This window comes from Panicum hallii, chromosome 7 (genome assembly GCF_002211085.1).
Source record: "Panicum hallii strain FIL2 chromosome 7, PHallii_v3.1, whole genome shotgun sequence".
Taxonomy (NCBI): domain Eukaryota; kingdom Viridiplantae; phylum Streptophyta; class Magnoliopsida; order Poales; family Poaceae; genus Panicum; species Panicum hallii.
This window is the reverse complement of record NC_038048.1, coordinates 35944306-35963608: the sequence shown is the minus strand read 5'-3', so window position 1 is coordinate 35963608 and position 19303 is coordinate 35944306. Positions and strand designations below refer to the sequence as shown.

At 49.5% G+C, this 19303-nt stretch overlaps 2 protein-coding genes across 10 annotated transcripts; one reads left to right on the top strand and one right to left on the bottom strand.

Moving 5' to 3' along the window:
* Positions 1-70: 70 nt before the first annotated feature.
* LOC112899946 (polyadenylate-binding protein-interacting protein 7) lies at positions 71-8092 on the bottom strand. 9 transcript variants are annotated; one of them, XM_025968615.1, is made up of 8 exons: positions 4393-4456; positions 4175-4313; positions 3912-4043; positions 2942-3719; positions 1776-2567; positions 909-1306; positions 565-634; positions 71-485 (listed from the first exon to the last, which is right to left on the bottom strand). In XM_025968615.1, exons 5-8 carry the CDS (start codon positions 2417-2419, stop codon positions 422-424), a joined length of 1176 nt encoding a protein of 391 aa, XP_025824400.1. In that variant the 5' UTR covers positions 2420-2567; positions 2942-3719; positions 3912-4043; positions 4175-4313; positions 4393-4456; the 3' UTR covers positions 71-421. The 9 variants fall into 9 exon arrangements, 1 of the variants encoding a protein (XP_025824400.1); XR_003230140.1 differs by lacking the exons at positions 71-485; positions 565-634; positions 909-1306; positions 1776-2567 and adding exons at positions 5163-7133; positions 7290-8092 and having other exon boundaries at positions 2947-3719; XR_003230134.1 differs by lacking the exons at positions 71-485; positions 565-634; positions 909-1306; positions 1776-2567 and adding exons at positions 4838-4919; positions 5163-8091 and having other exon boundaries at positions 2947-3719.
* A 3133-nt stretch (positions 8093-11225) lies between these two features.
* On the top strand, positions 11226-13353 carry LOC112901636 (protein SCARECROW 1-like). Its single transcript, XM_025970589.1, has 3 exons — positions 11226-11561; positions 12509-12580; positions 12705-13353. The coding sequence occupies exons 1-3, from the start codon at positions 11228-11230 to the stop codon at positions 12941-12943; spliced, it is 645 nt and encodes a 214-aa protein (XP_025826374.1). The 5' UTR covers positions 11226-11227; the 3' UTR covers positions 12944-13353.
* Positions 13354-19303: the final 5950 nt, after the last annotated feature.

Here is a 19303-nt window from a genome sequence, read left to right as displayed (position 1 = left end):
AAGGTGATCTGGAGCTCTGTGTCTATTGCCATACTGCAAAGAAGATAAAGAGTAGCCGTATACTAGTTACTTGTGACAATAGGTAGTGTTTACCAGCGCAGAGCCTTAGACTATAGAGTGACCAAATACTGGTTACAGACAATTACAACCGAATTCTGTGGTACAATGTTGCATGTCAAGCTGTACACTTGTACAGTTACAGAACATTACAAACGAATTATGTGCCTTTTCTCAAGTGACTACGAAATTACAGTTCAGTGAGACTAAATAACATCAATACATGTTCAACTTTGCAACATTCAAGATAAATAGACAATTGCCGGAATTTATGCTATTCCCTCCTGCCATTCTAGTTTCACAGGCAGCAGCTATGCCGGCACAACTGATGCATCATGTTACAATTGTAAAAGATTCTGCAGGTTCACCGGCGGCGGAATTTGGGGCGAACAGCAAAAACACCAGGCCTCAGCTCATCAAATCGATACCTGCAAGCACAGAAAGCTGTCAATCATAATTGTGTGTTATACACTTATACTTGGTTGTACAAATGGCATAGACTGTTACCCGTTCTCAATAAGGAAGCTCCTAACTGCAACAGGCAGTGAAGCCTGCCCCTTGCTATGTTTGCCGATCCCTGTGTGAAGTGCAAACAGAAATGAGTTCTCACCAAAGCTTGTGTTGCTAATAATGAAATGAAATAAAGTATTCTCTCTTCTATGGTGTTAAACAAACCAAATAAATACATTATTTGTAACAGAGATACTCTCGTCCATTAAATTACACATTGGCAGATCATAATTCCAAAGATAGTGGCAAGAAAATTTTATGAATGTAAACTGTTAAAGCTTTGCTATGAAACCACCACCTATATGCAATAGCAAGTAATGCATAAAGGAACAACATAATACCTGTGATCACATGTAAAATAGCCTGCTTAGGTCTCCGTAACACCACCTTCTCAGCAGTAAGCTCAACATTTGAACCAGTGGTTGATTTAGAATATGCAGCTTCCAACTTAGCTAAGTCCTCAGTTGAAGTTGAGTTATTCCCAGGTTGCTGGAACTCTATCATGTAGAGATGCCTCGCCAATACTGCTACAGCCTCTGATGCATGAAGACCATGCATGTCTATCTTCCAGATGTCGTTACTACTATTCCTGAGACGAAATATTTCTTCTGCTGCCTTATTATTCAGTTTTTCAGCAGCCACCCACTCTTCCTGAGCTCTGAGAGAAAGTTCCTTGGCAGCAGCATGATCACCTCTCAAGAATGCATTACTGGCGGACTGGGAATGCTTTGTGGCAGCTCTGTGACCAAAAGGAAAGAAAGAGGTTCCTTAGTTCACTTGACAAGAGTTGACTTTGGTCATCACAAAAAAAAAACAAGTGTACAAACCTCCGCTATAAGAATGCAGTAAATAGTTAGGATACCCATTATGCTTTAAATAAAAATATGGCCATCTTCAAATTCTTAGTAGCCAAACAATCTTCAAGGACTCAAGTCAGCCCTATAATTCATGGTTCTCAAATTCTATCTAGGATACATTACAAATTAATGACTTTGAATGCTCAAGCAAGTTTGGAACCATAAGAGTAACTAATAAAATGAACATATGCAGGTTCTATGCTTAACAGATACGCAATGAGTAGAAATAGACATGATCATCCTGTGACTCCCGGTGGATAAAGAAAGAGTAGATACACTTCTCCTATGCATAACCGAGATCAAATTCTTTGCTAAGAGCAGACAACTTGACAAACCATGAGTTTAGCATACCTCATCATCTTCAATGCATCTTTCCGGTAGTTCAAGTAATCATCATCAAGCTCCTCCAATTCAGGCTCCAAAGGTATGGAGGACAAATTCATCGGCAGCGGCAACAAATGTGAGCTATCTGGCTTTCTATTGTCTGCTCTAGAATCTTCTGATGGTAAACTATGAGTTTTATTCATCTCAGCAGCAAGTTGGCCACATGTTCTGTCCTCTCCTGTCTGCAAGTCAGGAGAGACCATAGTTTTCAACAAATCAGATGCTTGGGTGACATCATTATTCACAGCTGCCAATATATCCTCGATTAAATTACTGTCAGCCCAACTATGTGCATCTTTCAACAGCTTAATTTTATTATCAGATGCAGTGCTCGCACCATGATTCACAATACCCACATGATCTGCTGAATGCTTACTTCTGTCCCCATCGCTAACAGCAGCATAATCAACAGAAGGGCGAACCACTGAAGCAAAAGGCTTTGGTTTTGGCCCATTGTTTCCTCTAATGGAGCTGCTAGCAGGATCGGGGGCCCCAAAATCTGAGAGGGCTGGAAAAGAATCGGCCCCACCTTCATCCCCTCTGCCATCTGCGTTGCGCCACTTGCGATCAAACGCAGCCCACCCAGAGTTTGGGATCTTCTGTCTATGCATTTTGACTGTTGGACGCCTTCTTGAACAGTCTGGTTTCAGTGTAAAACTGTGAACTGAAGAAGGCCCCAATGTTGTGATTCCTATCACAAGGATGCTGGTCCCTTCGGTTTATTTCCCACCACCAGTTGAGAAATCCACCAATGTTCTCCTAAAATAACACAGGGGAAAAGGGTCAGCTCACTTAACCCAACACAGGCTCCTCATACTAGGCTTTAGAAGAGTGAAAGCTGAAAAGGGATTAATTACAATCAGGCTCCACTTCTATCTACCATGTTTGGATTAACCATTGTCACAACTATCAGGACTTGTTATCAGTACGATTCGGAGAATCGGAATCATCTTTGTATGCTGGAGAAGCAAATGGTGAAGTAGTTCGAATGAACATCCTACTGGTTGCAAAAGTCAACAGCAACCAAGCCGGCTTAACACCAAGGCCATCAAAATTAACACGCATTGAACATCCCAATCCACCCCAGAAATTCCAAAAGCGCGTATTCAGCCGAATCGAGTCAGTGAGCGTACCTCTCGGAGACCCGTTATTTGGAGGTGTTGACCCACAGCTCCCGGAACCACGGCGTGGCGGCGGCCGAGAAGGGCAGTCCGGACGGGCGGGAGGTCGCTTTGAGCAGTGCTACGGCGGCGGCGGATTTGGTCCTTCCGAAATCCATCAACGGGCGGCGGAGGTTCCGGCGAGCAAAGCAAAGGGGAATCGATTTTCTTCTCTTTTTCTCCGCGCGGCGCGAAGGGGAACGGCTTCGTGGGCGCAGAGGACGCTATTATAGCAGTACGGCCGAACGGTCCCCCGCCCGGCCGACCCCGAGTTTGGTTGGTGACCTGTTCGGGCTCGGAATTTCGTGGACGGCGCCCAGTGTATTTCTGGTAAAAAACGCGTGCCCTGCACGGTTGCAAGCCTGGACCCCTGGTTGGGTTGGTGAGTTGTGACTGTGGTGGGTTCGGCTTCAGAGCTATGCTTTGACTCTCGAGAGCTATGCTCTGCAGTCTGCAGCTGCAGCTTCCTTCCCAAACATCCAGCTCCTTCTTTCTTCTAAAAACATCCAGCTCTTCTCACGACGCAGCCTGCAGCAGTTAGTTCCTGCTTCCGCTTAACTGGGAGGATATCGTGCTAATAGCAGTGCAGAATATGATGAGCAGCTATTGAGAGCCATACAGACCACTGACCGCAACAAGTTGCCTTTTGGCTTGCTGTTTGAACTGGGTCCAGCAGTTGATGGTAAACTTGAGCAATTCGACCTTGGGCCTGAAGAAACACATTGCGATGATGCCCCTCTCCAATCTGATCCTGAAAATGAAAACTCGGTTAGTTGGGTCAGGGATTTCCAGAATCCTTAAGAGTTGAGATTAACATTTAACAGCAGTGGAACCTGGAACGGATACGCAGACATCACAATAGCACAAAAATGACGCCATAACATATATCCCCAAATTCAAAAATCAGGAATCAATCCACAACGAAGTTTAATCAGATTCTTACCAAAATTGCAGGAAGTTCTGAACCGTAGCAGGTGCAGGAGTCTGCATGCTTATTTCTCGAAGTGGCTTTCTGGAGCAATTGGATAAAGTTTCCCATAGAAACTTCATTCACATGAAGGCTCAGGCACCAGGACTGGCAACATTTACAATGAAAATTTTTGATGTGGAAGACAAACAATAGAACGTGGACAATTAATGGTCACCATGAGCATTATGCGGAGAAAATTATTATAATCAACCCTTCAAAACTAAATGTTTTTTTACCTTCGGCTCCTTTGGTCAGAGTCTGCCCACGGAGATGCTATTGACCGTGTTGACAATTGACACATTGCCAAGTGCCAATACCAACAACTGCTACACTAAACTTGTCCTCAACAAGGGGAGAAGTGTGTACGGTATGCACCTATATGGTTGGAATGAAGGAAATGTCAACTTTTTTTAACAGCAAATCACAAGTTATACTTTCTAAGAACCCCATTTACCTTGAAATTCACTTTAGAACCTCATTCACCTTGGCCTCATTCACCAATGCATACAAAAGTCAACCTGCTCAAGAAACAAATTGAAAGCGCATATAAGTTTCTTTTTACTCGTTTTAAAAAAGGAAACAAATCTCTCTCATGTTAAAGGCTTAAATCCTACTTCAATCACCATGATAGATTACATCAGTAGGAGAGAAAGGATAACAGGAAAAGGTAACAATAAGCCACGTGAAGGATTTTCGTACATGTATGAGCATGAGACTACCGTGAGGTATAGGCCTATTGCAGTCAAGAGAAAAGGAACTTTATTTTACTTAGAGCAGAATACATTATTGCCTCTGGATCTAAGTAAAAGCAGGCACAGACTTATGACATATTTTAAAGTTATAAAAGATAACAAAATGCCAGAAACGAAATTCATGAATAAAATGAAAATTAATTATACCTGGGTTTAGAAAGGCTTTATTAAGATGGCATGGGATGCTATTAAATTACCATCTGCTAAGACATGAAGATGCATACTGTTCCTGGACAGAATACAACAATTGCCTTCTAAGCAACTGAAGCTCAATAGACCTAACTGTAAATCCTGATTATTGGCTCTGCCAATAGGATGAATTTATTAGTACAACTGTATTGATGTAATACAAAACATTAAGGCCTACAACTACAAAGTATTAGTTTCACGCACAGACCAATAGCACCAGCAGTCAGGAGACAAACTAGAATGCATCATACACATCAATTTACATGCCTAGGCTACTGCATACCTCAGTCAGACAAACACACTTTCATCACTAATTTGCAGACAGGAAGTGGAAGTCTTGCAACCCGAGTCAGGCAAGCCAATGAGCACATCTTTGATAAAGAGCACTCCGCTTCTAGTTTCTGCAAGACTGCAATTGGCAGTCACATAGATTGTACCATTGTCATGCTCTGCGTTTGTGTATCTTTGATCTGCTGATACAAACTTCCTAGCATATCATAGATACAAGACCTATCTTGGTGCTTAACATCACTGGCAATGAATAAATGCCTGGTCTTCTCAACCTCAATCCAGCTGCATCCTGCAGGTTTCTTCATATCCTTGGACTTCATAAGTTTCCTGACATGCTCAACACCATCCCATTTCTCATCAGCTGCATAGATGTTTGACATAATGACGTAGTTCCCGATGTTCCCCGCCTCCATGGCGAACAAGTGATCAGCTGCAAGCTGGCCAAGTTCGACTTCTCCATGGACCTTGCATGCCCCTAGAAGGGAGCCCCATGCATTCGCATTGACTGCGTGAGGGGGCATATCCAAGGCAAACATATATGCATCTTGAAGACGTCCGTTACGGGCAAGAAGATCAACCATACATGCATAGTGTTCAGCTGTAGGCTCAATTCTGTGAATCTCTCTGATGGACTTGAAAATCTTTATGCCTGCATCAACTAGCCCAGCATGACTGCATGCTGACAGCAGTGTGGTGAGAACTACATGGTCCGGTCTAATGTCAAGATTAAGCATTTTAGAGAACAGCTCTACTGCTTCTTCTGCCATTCCATGCATCGCATAACATCCGATCATGGCAGTGAATGTGACAAGGTCCTTTTTTGGGCTGACTTGGAAGATGTTGTATGCATTGGTTATGTTGCCACACTTCGAGTATGCATCAAGAAGAGCTCCTTCAAGATGGATGTCTTCTAGGGTTGCTCTGAGCATGTAGGTATGGCATTGTCTCACAAGCTGTACAGAGCACAAATGGATGCAAGCCTCAAGAATGCCTGTAATGCTGACAATATCAGGTTTCAATCCTTCAGACTGCAAGTGGTTAAACATACTGACCGCTTGATCATCCATGTCATTTTCCGCATACAACTGGATCATCAGATTCCATGAAGTCAAGTCTTTCTCAGCCATATGGTTGAAGATCACCTCGGCATCCTCTATACATTTATTCTTCATGTAGCAAGAAATCATTGTATTGTCAGTTACAATGTTTCGCCCAGCAAGGTTTCTGAAAAGTATACTTGCATCCTGTGAGTAGCCACACTTCACATAAGCATCCAGAATAGCATTTGCTACTGAAGTTTCACCTGTGTAACCGACTCGTAGGGACCAGCCATGAGCTTCACGAACCATCTTAATCCCACTGAAGGCACTCATCCGTATAACATTCAAGACTGTGACTGAGTCCCACTGATGGCACATTTCACACAACAGCCCAAAGAACTCCTCAATGTGCTGTTCACTGTTAGCACAAGCAGACAGAATTGCATTCCATGATATTAAATCTTTGTTCAGAATACCCGTGAAAGCACGGAAAGCATCATCAAACCTGTCACACTGGCTATAGAATGTGACAAGAGCATTCATTAACGATGTTTCTTGAAGAAGCACTGGCCTTTGAAAGATATAACCGTGAACCCCAATCCCTGCTTTGACATCACATAATTGAGCACAGGCAGTGAGCAGACTGATAAAAGAAACAGAATCGGGAGCAATTCCTGTGGACAGAAGCCCCTGAAATAGGTCTAGCGCCCTAGAGTGATACCCATTCATCACATATCCGGCAATAATGGTGTTCCAAGTAACGATATCCCTCACATCCATACTTGAAAATACAGACTCCAAAGCCTTTGTTTCAAACACTCTGGAATAATGTGTCATCAGTGCATTGCAAACAGAAATATCCATGTCCAAACCATGCCGGACCACGAAACTGTGAACTTCTTTCCCATAATACCTCCCGAACTCTGTGAATGAGCACACGGGAAGAATGTTAGCAACTGTTGAATAATTCGGAAGAAATCCCTGTGAGATCATCTGGCCGAACAGCACAAGTGCCTCATGAAATAACCCGTTCTCTATGTACCCTGCAATGATCGAATTCCAAGAAACAACATCCTTACTGCGAATAGAGGAAAATGCTCTGCGTGCATCATCCATTGCCCTGCTTCCACCACACTTTGCATACATAGACACCAAAGCATTCCCACACAGAGTATCTGATTCCAAGCCGGTTTTGATCACGTACCCATGGACGCTCCTGCCAGTCTGCAAACGCCTCCACTTGGCGCACGCCGGAACAATCACAGCCACGGTCACCGCGGTCGGCATGCTCTGCGCAGCGCCACAAGCGAGCATCGACCTGAACAGGCCGAACGCGTCGTCGAAGGGCCCGCCGCGAGAGGACGCGGCGATGAGGATGTTCCAGCACACCGCGTCGGGGTGCGCCATTTCGTCGAACAGCAGGCGGGCGTCCGCGAGGGCTCCCGACCGACCGTACATGTCCATGACCGCCTTCGCCACCGCCGCGCTGCTCGCCACGCGCCCGGCCTTCACGGCGAGCCCGTGGAGGCACCTCCCGAGGGCGCGGCCGCCGTCCGGGAGCGCCGAGGTCGACCTGATCGCCGCGGCGAGCTCGAGCGCGCCCGGCCGGAGGACCTCTCCGAACATTGACCCGAGGGGCTGCGCGGCGGGCGCACCGAGCCCGGGCGGCGTGCCGCCGCTCTGCCTGTGATCGGGAGCGGGCGCCGCCGCGTGGAGCGCGCGTCGCGCCGCCTTGCCGGAAGAAGCGTGGGCTGATGCTGCTGCATAGCTCGTGCGGTTGAGGCGAGAACAGTGCGCGCGCATGGGAGGCTGAGGCGGCTCTCGTGGGAACGCGTCCGGGAGGATTGGCCGGGATCCCGGGACGAAGTGAAGGAGCGCAGTGCGCAGCTGCGCGCGTGTGCAGAGGGCTCTCGCCTCGCGCGCAGGAGGGCAGCGCCGAACGCACGGGCCGCGCACTTGTGACTTGGTGAGTTCACGGTAAACCAACTACAAGTAAGAAACGTTTTCTTCGCCATTCATTTTAACTTGTAAAATAGTATATCACTAACAAATAATAAAAAATCCCATCAAAAAAATAAAAAAAAGACTAGAAAAAAAACATCGATAGTTGATAATGAACTTTATTAGTATAATATTATGCTCTGTGCTGGCATCAAGCAGCACGACAAGATACAGTATCTGAATCTAGAATTACACAGCAAATTAACCTATCTACTATTCCTGGCAAAGTGGGAATGAAATCCTAGCATCTTTAGTTCTTTACCGAACCGTGAATCATCGACTCTTGACGGCGCTCTTCAAGCTTGGGAACAGGCTGAAAATGAATGAGGATTAAACTGGATTAGTTCCAAGTGCAAGATTATTAGCTTCTGATATGCAGAGTTTTGATCAGTGATTATAAAGACTTATAGAAATTTGCCACGTACAAGCTCACACGAGATTCGACTTGGAAGTATTTTCAACTATTATCTCTGGTTGACTAGCAATATTTTGTTAATCAAATATCCAATCATGTAGTTCAACAATGATGCTGTTAGATCCGTAAACAAAAGATCGCTACCTAGATTTTATGGTGCTTATTTCATGGTTCTTGAAACGATGTATATTTTGAAACGGAGGGAGTATTGGCCAAAGCTCAACGTGAATTGCAAATGGGCCTAATGGATGCTGACGTGAAAAGTTCAAGCGGGAACTCAATGCAAAGATTAACATCTGCTCAGGCAAGGAGAAGACTCGCCAGCTATCGTGAGGGAGCACGTTGACGATGCACAGGCGGTAAGGGAGCACGCTCTCGAGGCGGTCACCGTCGCCCGGCGGCATCACGCCCCAGGTACTGCACCTTGCCGCTGCCGAGATGGTACGCCACGACGTGGAACGCGCCGGCGGCGAGGAAGATCACCTCCTTGTCCGGGTGGCACCCCAGGACCGAGAACGGGGACGGCGCACCGGCCCCGACGTCGGGGAGCTCGTGCTCGCCGATCTCTATGTCGAGCAGGCTAGCGTCGTCCCAGCTCCACGACCGCCCGGAGCACCCATCTCCCCGCGCCACCATTGCCAGCAGCTTCCTCGCCGTCCTCGTCGGAGAACCACACGGACTTGCCGCCGCGGCCGCCGCGGCCAGTGGGTTCCTCCGCCGCGAGCGGGACGCAATTGGACGGCGCGTGGTGTAGCAGGTCCAGCATGCGCGCGTGCGCCGCGAGGTCCATGTCGTGCGTCAGCGTCCACTCCAGCAGCGGCCCGCCGCCATCGCCCGCCGATTCGCGCAGCGCCCATGCTTTGACCCGGAACGCGTCGACGCTCGCGTACCGCAGCAGCACCCCGTCCTCGGTGCTCGGGAAGGTCGAGTCTTCGGGGAGGCTCGACAGGACGTGCCCTGCGGCGTAGCGCTCTCCCTGCCCGGCGCCGGCGCCGGCGTCGGCCGGGAGCATGACCATATCGTAGGTCCCCTCCGACGAGCTGCGGAGCACCACCAGGATGCGCTTCTCGCAGTTCACGTAGAGCGCGCCGCGGCAGTACACGGCCGACCGCCACGTCCGCACCCACGAGTCGCCCTCCGCGCTCCGCCTGCGCCGCCGCATCACCCTGTCGAAGAGGCGGGGCGGGGCGCACCGACCCGGCGCGAGCAGCCTCTTCGTCCACTGCCTGGTAGCCGACGAGAACACGAGCAAAGGCAGCAGCTTCTCCTCATTAGCCTCCTGCTGTTTCCCAAACGATTCCGGCACGAACATGCCCAGCGTCACGCGCCCTTGCCTGGGAGCCTCGGCGGGGAGGCCGGCGTCGCCGTTGCTCTGCCGAGGCGGCGGCACCGGGAGGAGGAGCACCTCGTAGTCCAGCGACACCGCCGGGTCGAACGCGAGGAACAGGCCCTCGTGCCCGCGCGGCCACCACGTCGGCGGGGGCGGCAGGCGCGCCCACCGCTCCGTGGTCGGGTTGCACACGAAGCAGAGCACGAGGCCGTTGCACTGGTGCCGCACGGCGGCCTCGGCGCCGACGCGCGGGATGTGCGCGCGCAGGAAGGCGAGCCTGTCGGGCGCGGGAGGACGCGAGGCCGGCGGGGGCAGGAAGCCGAAGCCGAGGCCGGGTCTCCTCCGCGGTTTGACGCGCGCGTTGGCGAAGAAGCCCGGGAACGCGCGCGGGGGCAGCGCGTGCGGGAGGAGGCCGCGGCCGTCCATGAGGGCGCGCCAGAGCGCGCACACGCACCGACACCTGGCGAGGGAATGCGCGCGGAGGCGGCGCAGGACCTCATCAGCTTGGATATCGCCGGGGAGGGCGTCGATGCCGGCGGACGGCGGCGGCCCGGCCGATGTGTTTCGTCGCCGGACATGTACCCGCGCGACCACGGCGCGCCCGTGCGCCGCCCGTTACGCTCGCGGACGTGCATGTGTGCGTGCGTGGGACCTGCTGCATGCGGATGCTCCGGTTGGATCGACGTCGTTTGCAGAGGCGTGAGCCTCGCCGTCAGGATTAGAAGCAACGGACGGATCGAATTCGACTTGGACACCACGCTACCACTGGAGATCGAGACCGAGCCCACCACGTAACGTAACAAGCGCGTACCGATCACCTCATCCACCTGGACGACTCGTGCCGGGTTGACGCGAGCCTCGTGTCGTCCGGCAAACGAGGCGAACCATCAACTTGATCAACACAAGTCCGATCGAGCCGTCACGTCGCTGCAAGCCCGAGCAAGAAACCCAGCCAAACGAGGCACAGTGGGCCGTAGATTCCGAGCAGCGTCTGGGCCCATCAAACGGCCCAACCCACAATCGAACTCGACTCACACCGGCTACTTAGCCCAGCCCACCACGCACGCACGCACACCACGCCGCCCTCGCCACGCCAGTACGCCACACCGGCAGCTGGCACCAACCCGCCTCGGCTGCTTCCGCTTGCTATAAAAGCCGCCCCCTTCTTCCCCACTCGCACCAGCCTTCTCCATCCAGGGCCTTCCCACCACCCGGCGCCGAGCCCTCCACCCCCAAACCCTAACGAGAGGCCCCCGCCCCCACCGCCACCCATGGAGCGCCCCCTCCGCCGCCTCGCGCTGCTGCTCGGCCTCCTCGCCTTGGCCGCGGCGGCCGCCACGAGGGCCGGGGCGCAGCCGGCGTGCGAGCCCTCCAACCTCGCCACCCAGATCACGCTCTTCTGCATGCCCGACATGCCCACGGCGCCCTGCTGCGAGCCGGTCGTCGCCTCCGTCGACCTCGGCGGCGGCGTTCCCTGCCTCTGCCGCGTCGCCGCCCAGCCGCAGCTCGTCCTCGCCCGCCTCAACGCCTCCCACCTCCTCGCGCTCTACACCGCCTGCGGGGGGCTGCGCACCGGGGGAGCCCACCTCGCCGCCGCCTGCCAGGGTACGTGAAACCAGCGCCCGCGTCTCTCCTCTCTCTCTAGATCTGCGTCTGTGCCTGGCGCGAGATGGGTGTGTTAGGAGAGATGGTGGTTTTGCGAGATGGTGGTTTCAGCCTTCCGAGATGGGTGTGTTCTGCTGCTCTCTGGTTTGGCTCTTGGGCTGTTCGCGGTTGCGCTTTTCGGTGATGGTGTTTCGTTGCGAGTTCTCGTCTTCCGCAGTGGCGACGAACCCGTTCGTCCTGTTCCCGTTTGTTCGAACGTTTTTACTGCGTTTTCTCTTCCAGATTTTGGATGTGTTTTCGGATCACACGAGTGCTACTACTAGTTGGGCATATTTCGGGTCAGATGTACCCGTGGCTCCGTATGCGCTCGCGTTTCCTGATCTCTCTGTGCCTTTCGTTCTGGTCTGGAAGCGAGCTCTCTGGGTTTCGAGGCGTTGGTTTCGATCTGTGTGGGCTTTTAGCCAGGGATCGCCTGATGATTTGACCCGTTTCTAATGCTTTTTGCTCAGAATCTGTTCAACTGCTCAAGCGATGCTAGAAATGCTGCGTTTCCTTTTTGCTTTTTCACCGCTTCCTTTTTGCGTTTTTGTCTGCTTGTTCCGGCTGCGTGAAAAGGGTTGTTGCGTTTGAGCCTTCTGAGTTCTGAACAGAGAGAGCAACCGCCCTCTGGCCTCTGCAGCAGACAGCTGCACAGCCTGCAGCAGCGCTGCAGCCTTTCAGGCAAGACCCCGTTTGGCTCATCAGTTTCTCTTGCCGTTTGGTTTCTTGGCCCTCACGAAATGGCGCCGGGGCGCATGCCTTTTCTGCCCGAAAGACGATACTGCCCCTGCAATAAATATCTCCTGCTTTTTTAGTGGAAATATTTTCTGCTGTTTGCCTTTTGAATCTGCGACTTATCGCAAGTTTTGGACTAACGCCGCTAATCTCTCCTGTCCTCTTGCATGCAGGTCCGTCACCCCCTGCAACCGTCCCCGTCATCGCCCCGCCGCCCCCCGCGCCTCGCCACAAGCTGCCAGCACGTACGAACCCGCTCTGCTCCTGCTACTTTCCGCTTTAACTTTTCGCGTGCTCTGTTTGATCGATGCGAGCGATGAACTGATGCATGTGCTGGTTTCTGTGTGTTTTTGTTGTGTTGTTGCGCAGACGGCGAGGCCCCTCCCCCACCGCCGACGAGCGAAAAGCCGTCCCCGCCTCCCCAGCCGCAGCAGCCAGGTGGAACCGCCGCCCACGGCAAGGCCATCTCCGCCAGCCCGGCCGCCGCATCCTCGCCGCTGGCGCCGGCCGCTGCGCCCACGCCGCCTACCTCCGGCTCAGACAAGAGGCGCCGCCACTCCTCGCTCGTCTTCTTCCTCTTCGTCGCCATCATCATCGCCCTCGACTGATGAGCCGCGGCGCCTCCCCGGACGGCCGCCAACCATCGCCGGTGCCTGACTTGAGCTCGTAGCGGCAGCAGCAGTAGTACTACTCGTCTTCCCGATTTTGCTTCAGCAGTAGTAGTAGAGTAGTATCATCATTAGTAGCAGTAGTAGTGCACCCTTCGCAGTTCTGTTGCCTCTTATTAGTAGTATCGTTTGGTACTTGATCGGTGGAATCGCCAGAAGGGCGGACGTGATGGTTGGTCTAGCAGTACCCGTACGATGATACCTGCAGTATGTTCTTCGTTCGTGTGCCTCCTCGGTCGCGTGTTTCTGCTGGGCGTCCACCGTGTCTTGATCGATCACTTGCCTGGTTGAAGTGACTCGAACAAGAGATCCAATGTGGCCGAGGAGAACACTGCCTTTTTTTTTTGTTAATCTTGTCTATGTAGTTGAACTGTGCTTTCAATCTGATGAATGGTGATGGAATCTCGGATGGTTTCTTCGTACTCTGGCTGCCTTGTTAATTTTGCTTGCTGGTGATGGAATGGTAACTTGGATGGATGTGACATGTTTGTTTTACTCTTTCTGTTTCTGGTCTTGAGTTGCCGTAAATATTTTGGTGGGGAGGATTTTGACTCCGCCTAAAAGTTATGCCTGATCATTGTTCTGTATGAGTCTGTAGATGATTTACATGCAAGTAATTGCGTTGGTTTTATCAGTTAAAAATGGTGTCTAGTTCTGTAGTGGTAGCTTAAAATTCCTGCATAATTTGTATTGTTGTCTGGTGATAGATCAGTAATGTTGTTACCTAACTATGAAGTTGTCTTTATGAATCTCATGTGCACTACTAATGATTTTATCAGCAATGGTTGTTGCCTAGCTAGTTGTGCACTTGTCTTTAGCTGTCTCATGTGTGGATCCCTAATTCCTATCTGAAGTTCTAAACTGCCTGAAAACTTGTAGAGACTAAGAGACTGAAAACTTGTAGAGACTAGAGACAGTTACTAGTTTCAGAGATTATGGCACTTTTAATTGATGCTCTCTTCATATAGATTTAAGAGTACACCAAAATATGAATCGTTCACGTCGTTCCAACAGCTGTACAGTGTAGCAGTTCTGAATTCTGAACTGACATCGGCTCTCCATGTCACAGTTCACTGTTTTCACCTGGATGTTCGCTTCACCAACTAGAAAATGTTACTGAACGTATTTCTCTCTCTCTCTCTCTCAGATTAACTCATTAACCACGCAGCAAACAGTTGGATCACAGTTCCAATTAAGGATCATGAGCGCAGAACCTCTCGATGAAATCGATCCAAAACTGTATATGATTGTCCTTTTTTTTTTCTTTCTGGCCGCGCCGTAGTCGACAGCGTACAAGATCATCCGGCAGCAGTAGCAAACGGAGCATCACGTCGATCTGGTTCTGACGAGTCCCGTCGCGTTTGCAGACGGCCGCCGGCATCGCCGAAGCTGGCTGGCAGACGCCGCCGTGGCTGTAACGTCCGTCGTATCACCTCACCTGACACCCTGCTAACCGCCTTGCCCCCGCTCCGTCCGTCCTCGTTCGCGGAGCCAAGCTGCCGACACGGTCCCCCCGGAATCACCGCGGGTCGCAGCCCGGTAGGCGGCATCTCGCACCCCATCCGCGCAAAGGCCACGGCCACGGGATGACGCGGTTGCACGCTTGCCGGTTGCAGCCCTCCGGCGGCGGCCTGATGAGCCGATGCGGTGCGCGCGCTCACGTGCTCTGGCCTCCTAGCCATCGGCAGTGGAGCAATGCAACCGTCGCGAGGCCCGTCGCCACGGGCGCCGTGACGGTGACGGGCCGGGCGCCCGTCCGCCAGCCCGCACCAGCTAGCTAGCCCTGACCTACGTGGAAAGCCTGCTTAGCAAGATTCTAACCATATTATCTGATGAATGAAGCTACCTGTTACTCAAAAAAAAAAAGCTAGCTGGCCCTGCCTACCCAATAAATATCAGCAGAAGCGCACGCAGACGCACCACCCTTCCCACCCCCACCTATAGACGGTCAAATGGGCCGGCACGGCACGATCCGACCTAACCCTAATCGGCACGGCAAGACTAGGCATGATGGTTTAGTCGTACCGTGCTGGCCTATCACCACACCTCCCATAGTGCTAGTGCCGACCCAGGCACTATAGACAAAATGACCACTTAATCAGATCAGAATAAACGGCTAAGTTTAATTTTTTTCACAAACACATAGAGATAGTGACACACATTTTTAAATTTTGAGCTGGTGCAATAGCTGCCTCATTAAAAACCTATCTAGTTCTCACAAGATGTGAGTTTTACCTAGATAGGAAAAAAGAGTGCAGCACAGCTCAATCAATATATAAAGTTTCAATATTACAATGTTCAGATGTTCCAAGTTTCCAACCGACCAACACGTACATAATCAGTTACACATTGGATCCATCAAGGTATAGATCTTCAAAAGAGGCTTCAAGTTCCTTGTCCTCCACAGAATGCTGCGCTCTTGCTTCACCAGCCTCCCAGTCCTTGATGCAGGAGAGCATCTCCACTATTTCAGGAGTCAATCGGCGGCGGCGCTCCTCGATGATCCTGCCAGTAAGACTGAAAGCAGACTCGAAAGATATAATAGACACAGGCATAGACAAAACATTTTTAGCAAGGATCGAAAGCATTGGATAGGTTAGTTTATGCTCATGCCACCAATTCAAGATGTTGAAATCATCATCAAACTAGTTTACAGTGTCACTGTCCAAGTAGGAAGATAGTTCAGAACCAACACCAATACCAACACCACTTGTTGCTGCTTGCAGCAATGCACTTGCAGAATTTCAAAGAGGTTGGAGTGGAAGAAGAACTACCGAAACCAAAATTGGATGAACCAGCACCAGCAGTATCAGCACCAAAAATCTTACCCCAAGCAATTTTTTCTTACCAGAACTCACTGGTTGTGAAGGCCTCTGCATTCTCACTGCACCGAACTTCTCATCACATTTGTTAAACATGGTAGAAAGTTCAGCTCTTACCTCAGTTAGATAAGGGGACTAATCGGTACCAGAGAGGTTAGATAACAGAATTAGAGCTTGATTTGTTCAAACCTCTTACCTTAGCTCTAGGATCCATGATAAATGCAACTGAGTAAAGTATAGGTATGTCCCTCCAATATTTAAGAAATTTATCTTTCATAGGAACAACCACTGATCTAAGCAAGTTATCATTTTCATAAATGTTTAGGTGTGCAGCTATCTCAATTATAGGATGCAATATTAATGGAGATGTAGGATCATATACAACAGATAGTGCACAAGTTGAATCATAAAAAAGCTCAAGAAATATCTGGATGTGTTCAGCAACATACCAATGTGAGTTTGTCAGTAGCATAGGATCACCAGCCTAACTAGGGTAGTAAGATTGGATAAACACACTAAAGCTCTGCTTATGAGGGATAGGATGCTTAAGCATGAGGTAGGTCGAGTTCCACCTCACATCCATATCTAAAGCAAACTTCCTAAGATGCTGATTGACAGCAATGCAATAAGTTTTGTATGCTGCAATGCGCTGGTTAGAAGAATTCAAGAAAGAGATTGCTGTTCCAAATGCTTCAATGTAAGGGGATAGCCTCTTCAAGCCAGACTTTACAATAAGATTAATTATATGGCAAGCACATATCTGATGCGTTGTCCAAAGTAATAGATACTATTTTTTCAGTTAAACTAAAATCTTCCAACACAGACAGCACACGCTCAACAATGTTATCACCATTGTGGGAAATATCAATGAGCCTCCGACCTAAGATCCTCTTCTCTAATTGCTAATCAGAACTAACAAAGTGAGCAACCACCACTAAGGTAGTCTTTCTTGGCATTACCAGACCAAATGTCAGATGTAAAATCAACAAAGGAAGCAGCAACCAAAGTCTTAATAATTTTACCACGGCGATCAGAATAGTACTTTCCAAGATCTCTAGTGGTGTTTTGCCGTGAGACAGTAGCAAACCGAGGGTTATGTGCAACTTTAATGTATTCTTCAAATGCATCACAATCACCAAAACCTAGAGGAAGATCAAGTCTAGCAATCAAACGATAAAGTTGTATGCGTGCAACCTTGAGACTGTACTCCCAGTGACCTACACTACCGTCTAAGTTGAATTGGATCAAGGACCGAGACAAAGGAGACTTTTGCTTCCTAACAGAGCATACTTTCCTATGCCGCTTGACAGTTGTAGTGCCAAAAGTAGAAAGAGCAGAGTAGATCTTACCACAATGAAGACACTTAGCGCGGACTTTCTTGCCATTCACCACCTTGAAGATCTTCTCGTAGTCTTCCTAGACGTCAGAGGTGCATGGCCGGTTCCTCTTGGCCCCAGTGCTCTCAGTGTATTCTCAACACTAGCACCGGCATTAGCAACAGCACCATCTCCCTCGCAATCAACAGCAAGGTCGATAGGCGCATCAACACTGCAGCCGAAGAGCTCCTCCTATCTCACGAGCAAGTCTTCTTCATCATCTTCGACCCATCCCCCCCATCATATGAATATAATCATTGATGGAGTGCTCGTCGTCCTCCATCACCGGCGCTCTAGTTCCTCAATGGCACTGCATATCCAGCCAGAGCCATAAAAACAAGAAAATCAGGTAGAAATTAAGAAAGAAGAGAAAGAAAGAAAAGAAAGACCGGAAGAGGAGGAAGGCCATCTTACCTGCAAGTTCAGAGCACCAGAACCGCCGGTGAGGTAGATGAAGTGCGAGTCTGGAGTACCATGACACAACTACACTATATGGCTACCATGCCACCTTCTACTTGAGATCTCATATGCCATGGTATGGAAAGATAGTAGGGGGGACACCTCTATTTATAGATGCTCATAGGTGTTGTGGTGTTGCCATATGGCAACTTCTACACTCTTCTTTACAAAATATCTAGTTCTAGAATTTTTTCATCCTTACCTAACCATACTAAATATCTCATTCTAGAGAATTCTTATCTTCCCATATCTTATTCTAAGAATTCTTGTCTTGCCATGAAGCACGGCAACTCCTCTATCTTGCCATTTCTAAATTCTTCTAGAACCTTCTCATTATGCATCGTGAGGCGTCTGAAGGATTCAACTTGCCGCCAGAGAGACTGTACAAGGCCTGGCCGAAGCTGGTGCATCGGATTTGCCTCCCACTTTGGTTCGGAAAAGAATCGTTGGCCAGAGGAGGGAAGTTTGGGATGAAATTTTGAAAGTAAAGGTGGGCCCACAGCTGGATGAACCACCAGGGACCACCAGTCCTAAGTTTTTTCTAGGAAAGGAGGCTTGAGGATATCAGATGAAGGTATCTGTAAATTTCTCCAAGGAATAATTTATCAAGGCCAGCAATATGACCTTTGGCCAGCTCATACGCCAGAGGAAGATAGTTCCTGGTTGGAGCAAGTGAAGGACCACAGAAGAGAAGTGTTCTAGCCAAAGATTCAAGAAGGCTGTGTGTTCCTTCTCTGTCACAGGCCCTTTAGTTTTCAGATGTTGATTCAAATATGCACCCCAGTTCGTGCACTCTGCTTTGGAAGACAGTTTGAAAGGATTTTCAGATAGTCTATAAGCAGAGGGACAGGTTGATGAGATGTCTAGACCAGTGATAATCATTACGTCCAGAAGGGTTGGAGTCATTGGACTATGTCCAAAGAGAAAACAGTTTAAGGCATCGGACCAAAAATAGCCGATGGTCTTCGGAAGGTTCTCATCCTTTTCGAGAGGGGAAAGAGATAGAGACAGAGCATCGGCTATCCCTATGGATTCCCATGTAGGCTGGTAGGTGTTCGCCACTCTGTTATACCAAGTTACCCAGCCCTCGGGAGGATTCGGCCAAGCACGAAGGCTGTCGGACCAGGAGTCTAGATCTATATTTTGGCTCACAAATGGGATTCGATTAGCCTCGCAAGAAATTAGATCTATGGGCTTCTCGTAAGAACGGGCCCCAAGACAGAAAGAATTGGGGGAAGAAGGATGCGGTAAGAGGATATCGGAAGCCTGACGAAACCCGCGAAAGACAAAGTAATCGAAGAAAGGTCATTTAACAGCGCAAGGAATCTTATGATTACTGCATTAAATTAACAGAGGTCGGAGTTTTACCTTCAGACCAAAGACATTTGCGTCAGTGTTCAAAGACTCCACCATCGGAAACCTCGATGAAGTTGAGGACTCGAGGAGTGGATCCAGGGTTGGCGGCGCAAGATCGAGTGTGTGTTCTAAGGCTCAGGGGTGAATTTTGTGGCTAGGGTTGATGAGCAAAGGGGTTTTGGAAAGTAACCTGGATTTGGGAAATCTTCAGAGATCTATTTTGGAGAGGGATCTGGATTCAGGCAGAAAATAAAATGAATTTAAGAACCGGTTCGAATCCAGATCGG

Excerpts from the sequence above, each read along its gene's own strand:
- LOC112899946 (XM_025968615.1), bottom strand. The coding sequence starts at position 2,419 with ATGCATAGACAGAAGATCCCAAACTCTGGGTGGGCTGCGTTTGATCGC. Across the intron at positions 1,307-1,775 it reads GATGCATTGAAGATGATGAG|AGCTGCCACAAAGCATTCCC; the intron begins GTATGCTAAACT and ends TTTTGGTCACAG. Across the intron at positions 635-908 it reads TATTTTACATGTGATCACAG|GGATCGGCAAACATAGCAAG; the intron begins GTATTATGTTGT and ends CACTTCACACAG.
- LOC112901636 (XM_025970589.1), top strand. The coding sequence starts at position 11,228 with ATGGAGCGCCCCCTCCGCCGCCTCGCGCTGCTGCTCGGCCTCCTCGCC. Across the intron at positions 11,562-12,508 it reads CCTCGCCGCCGCCTGCCAGG|GTCCGTCACCCCCTGCAACC; the intron begins GTACGTGAAACC and ends TCTTGCATGCAG. Across the intron at positions 12,581-12,704 it reads TCGCCACAAGCTGCCAGCAC|ACGGCGAGGCCCCTCCCCCA; the intron begins GTACGAACCCGC and ends GTTGTTGCGCAG.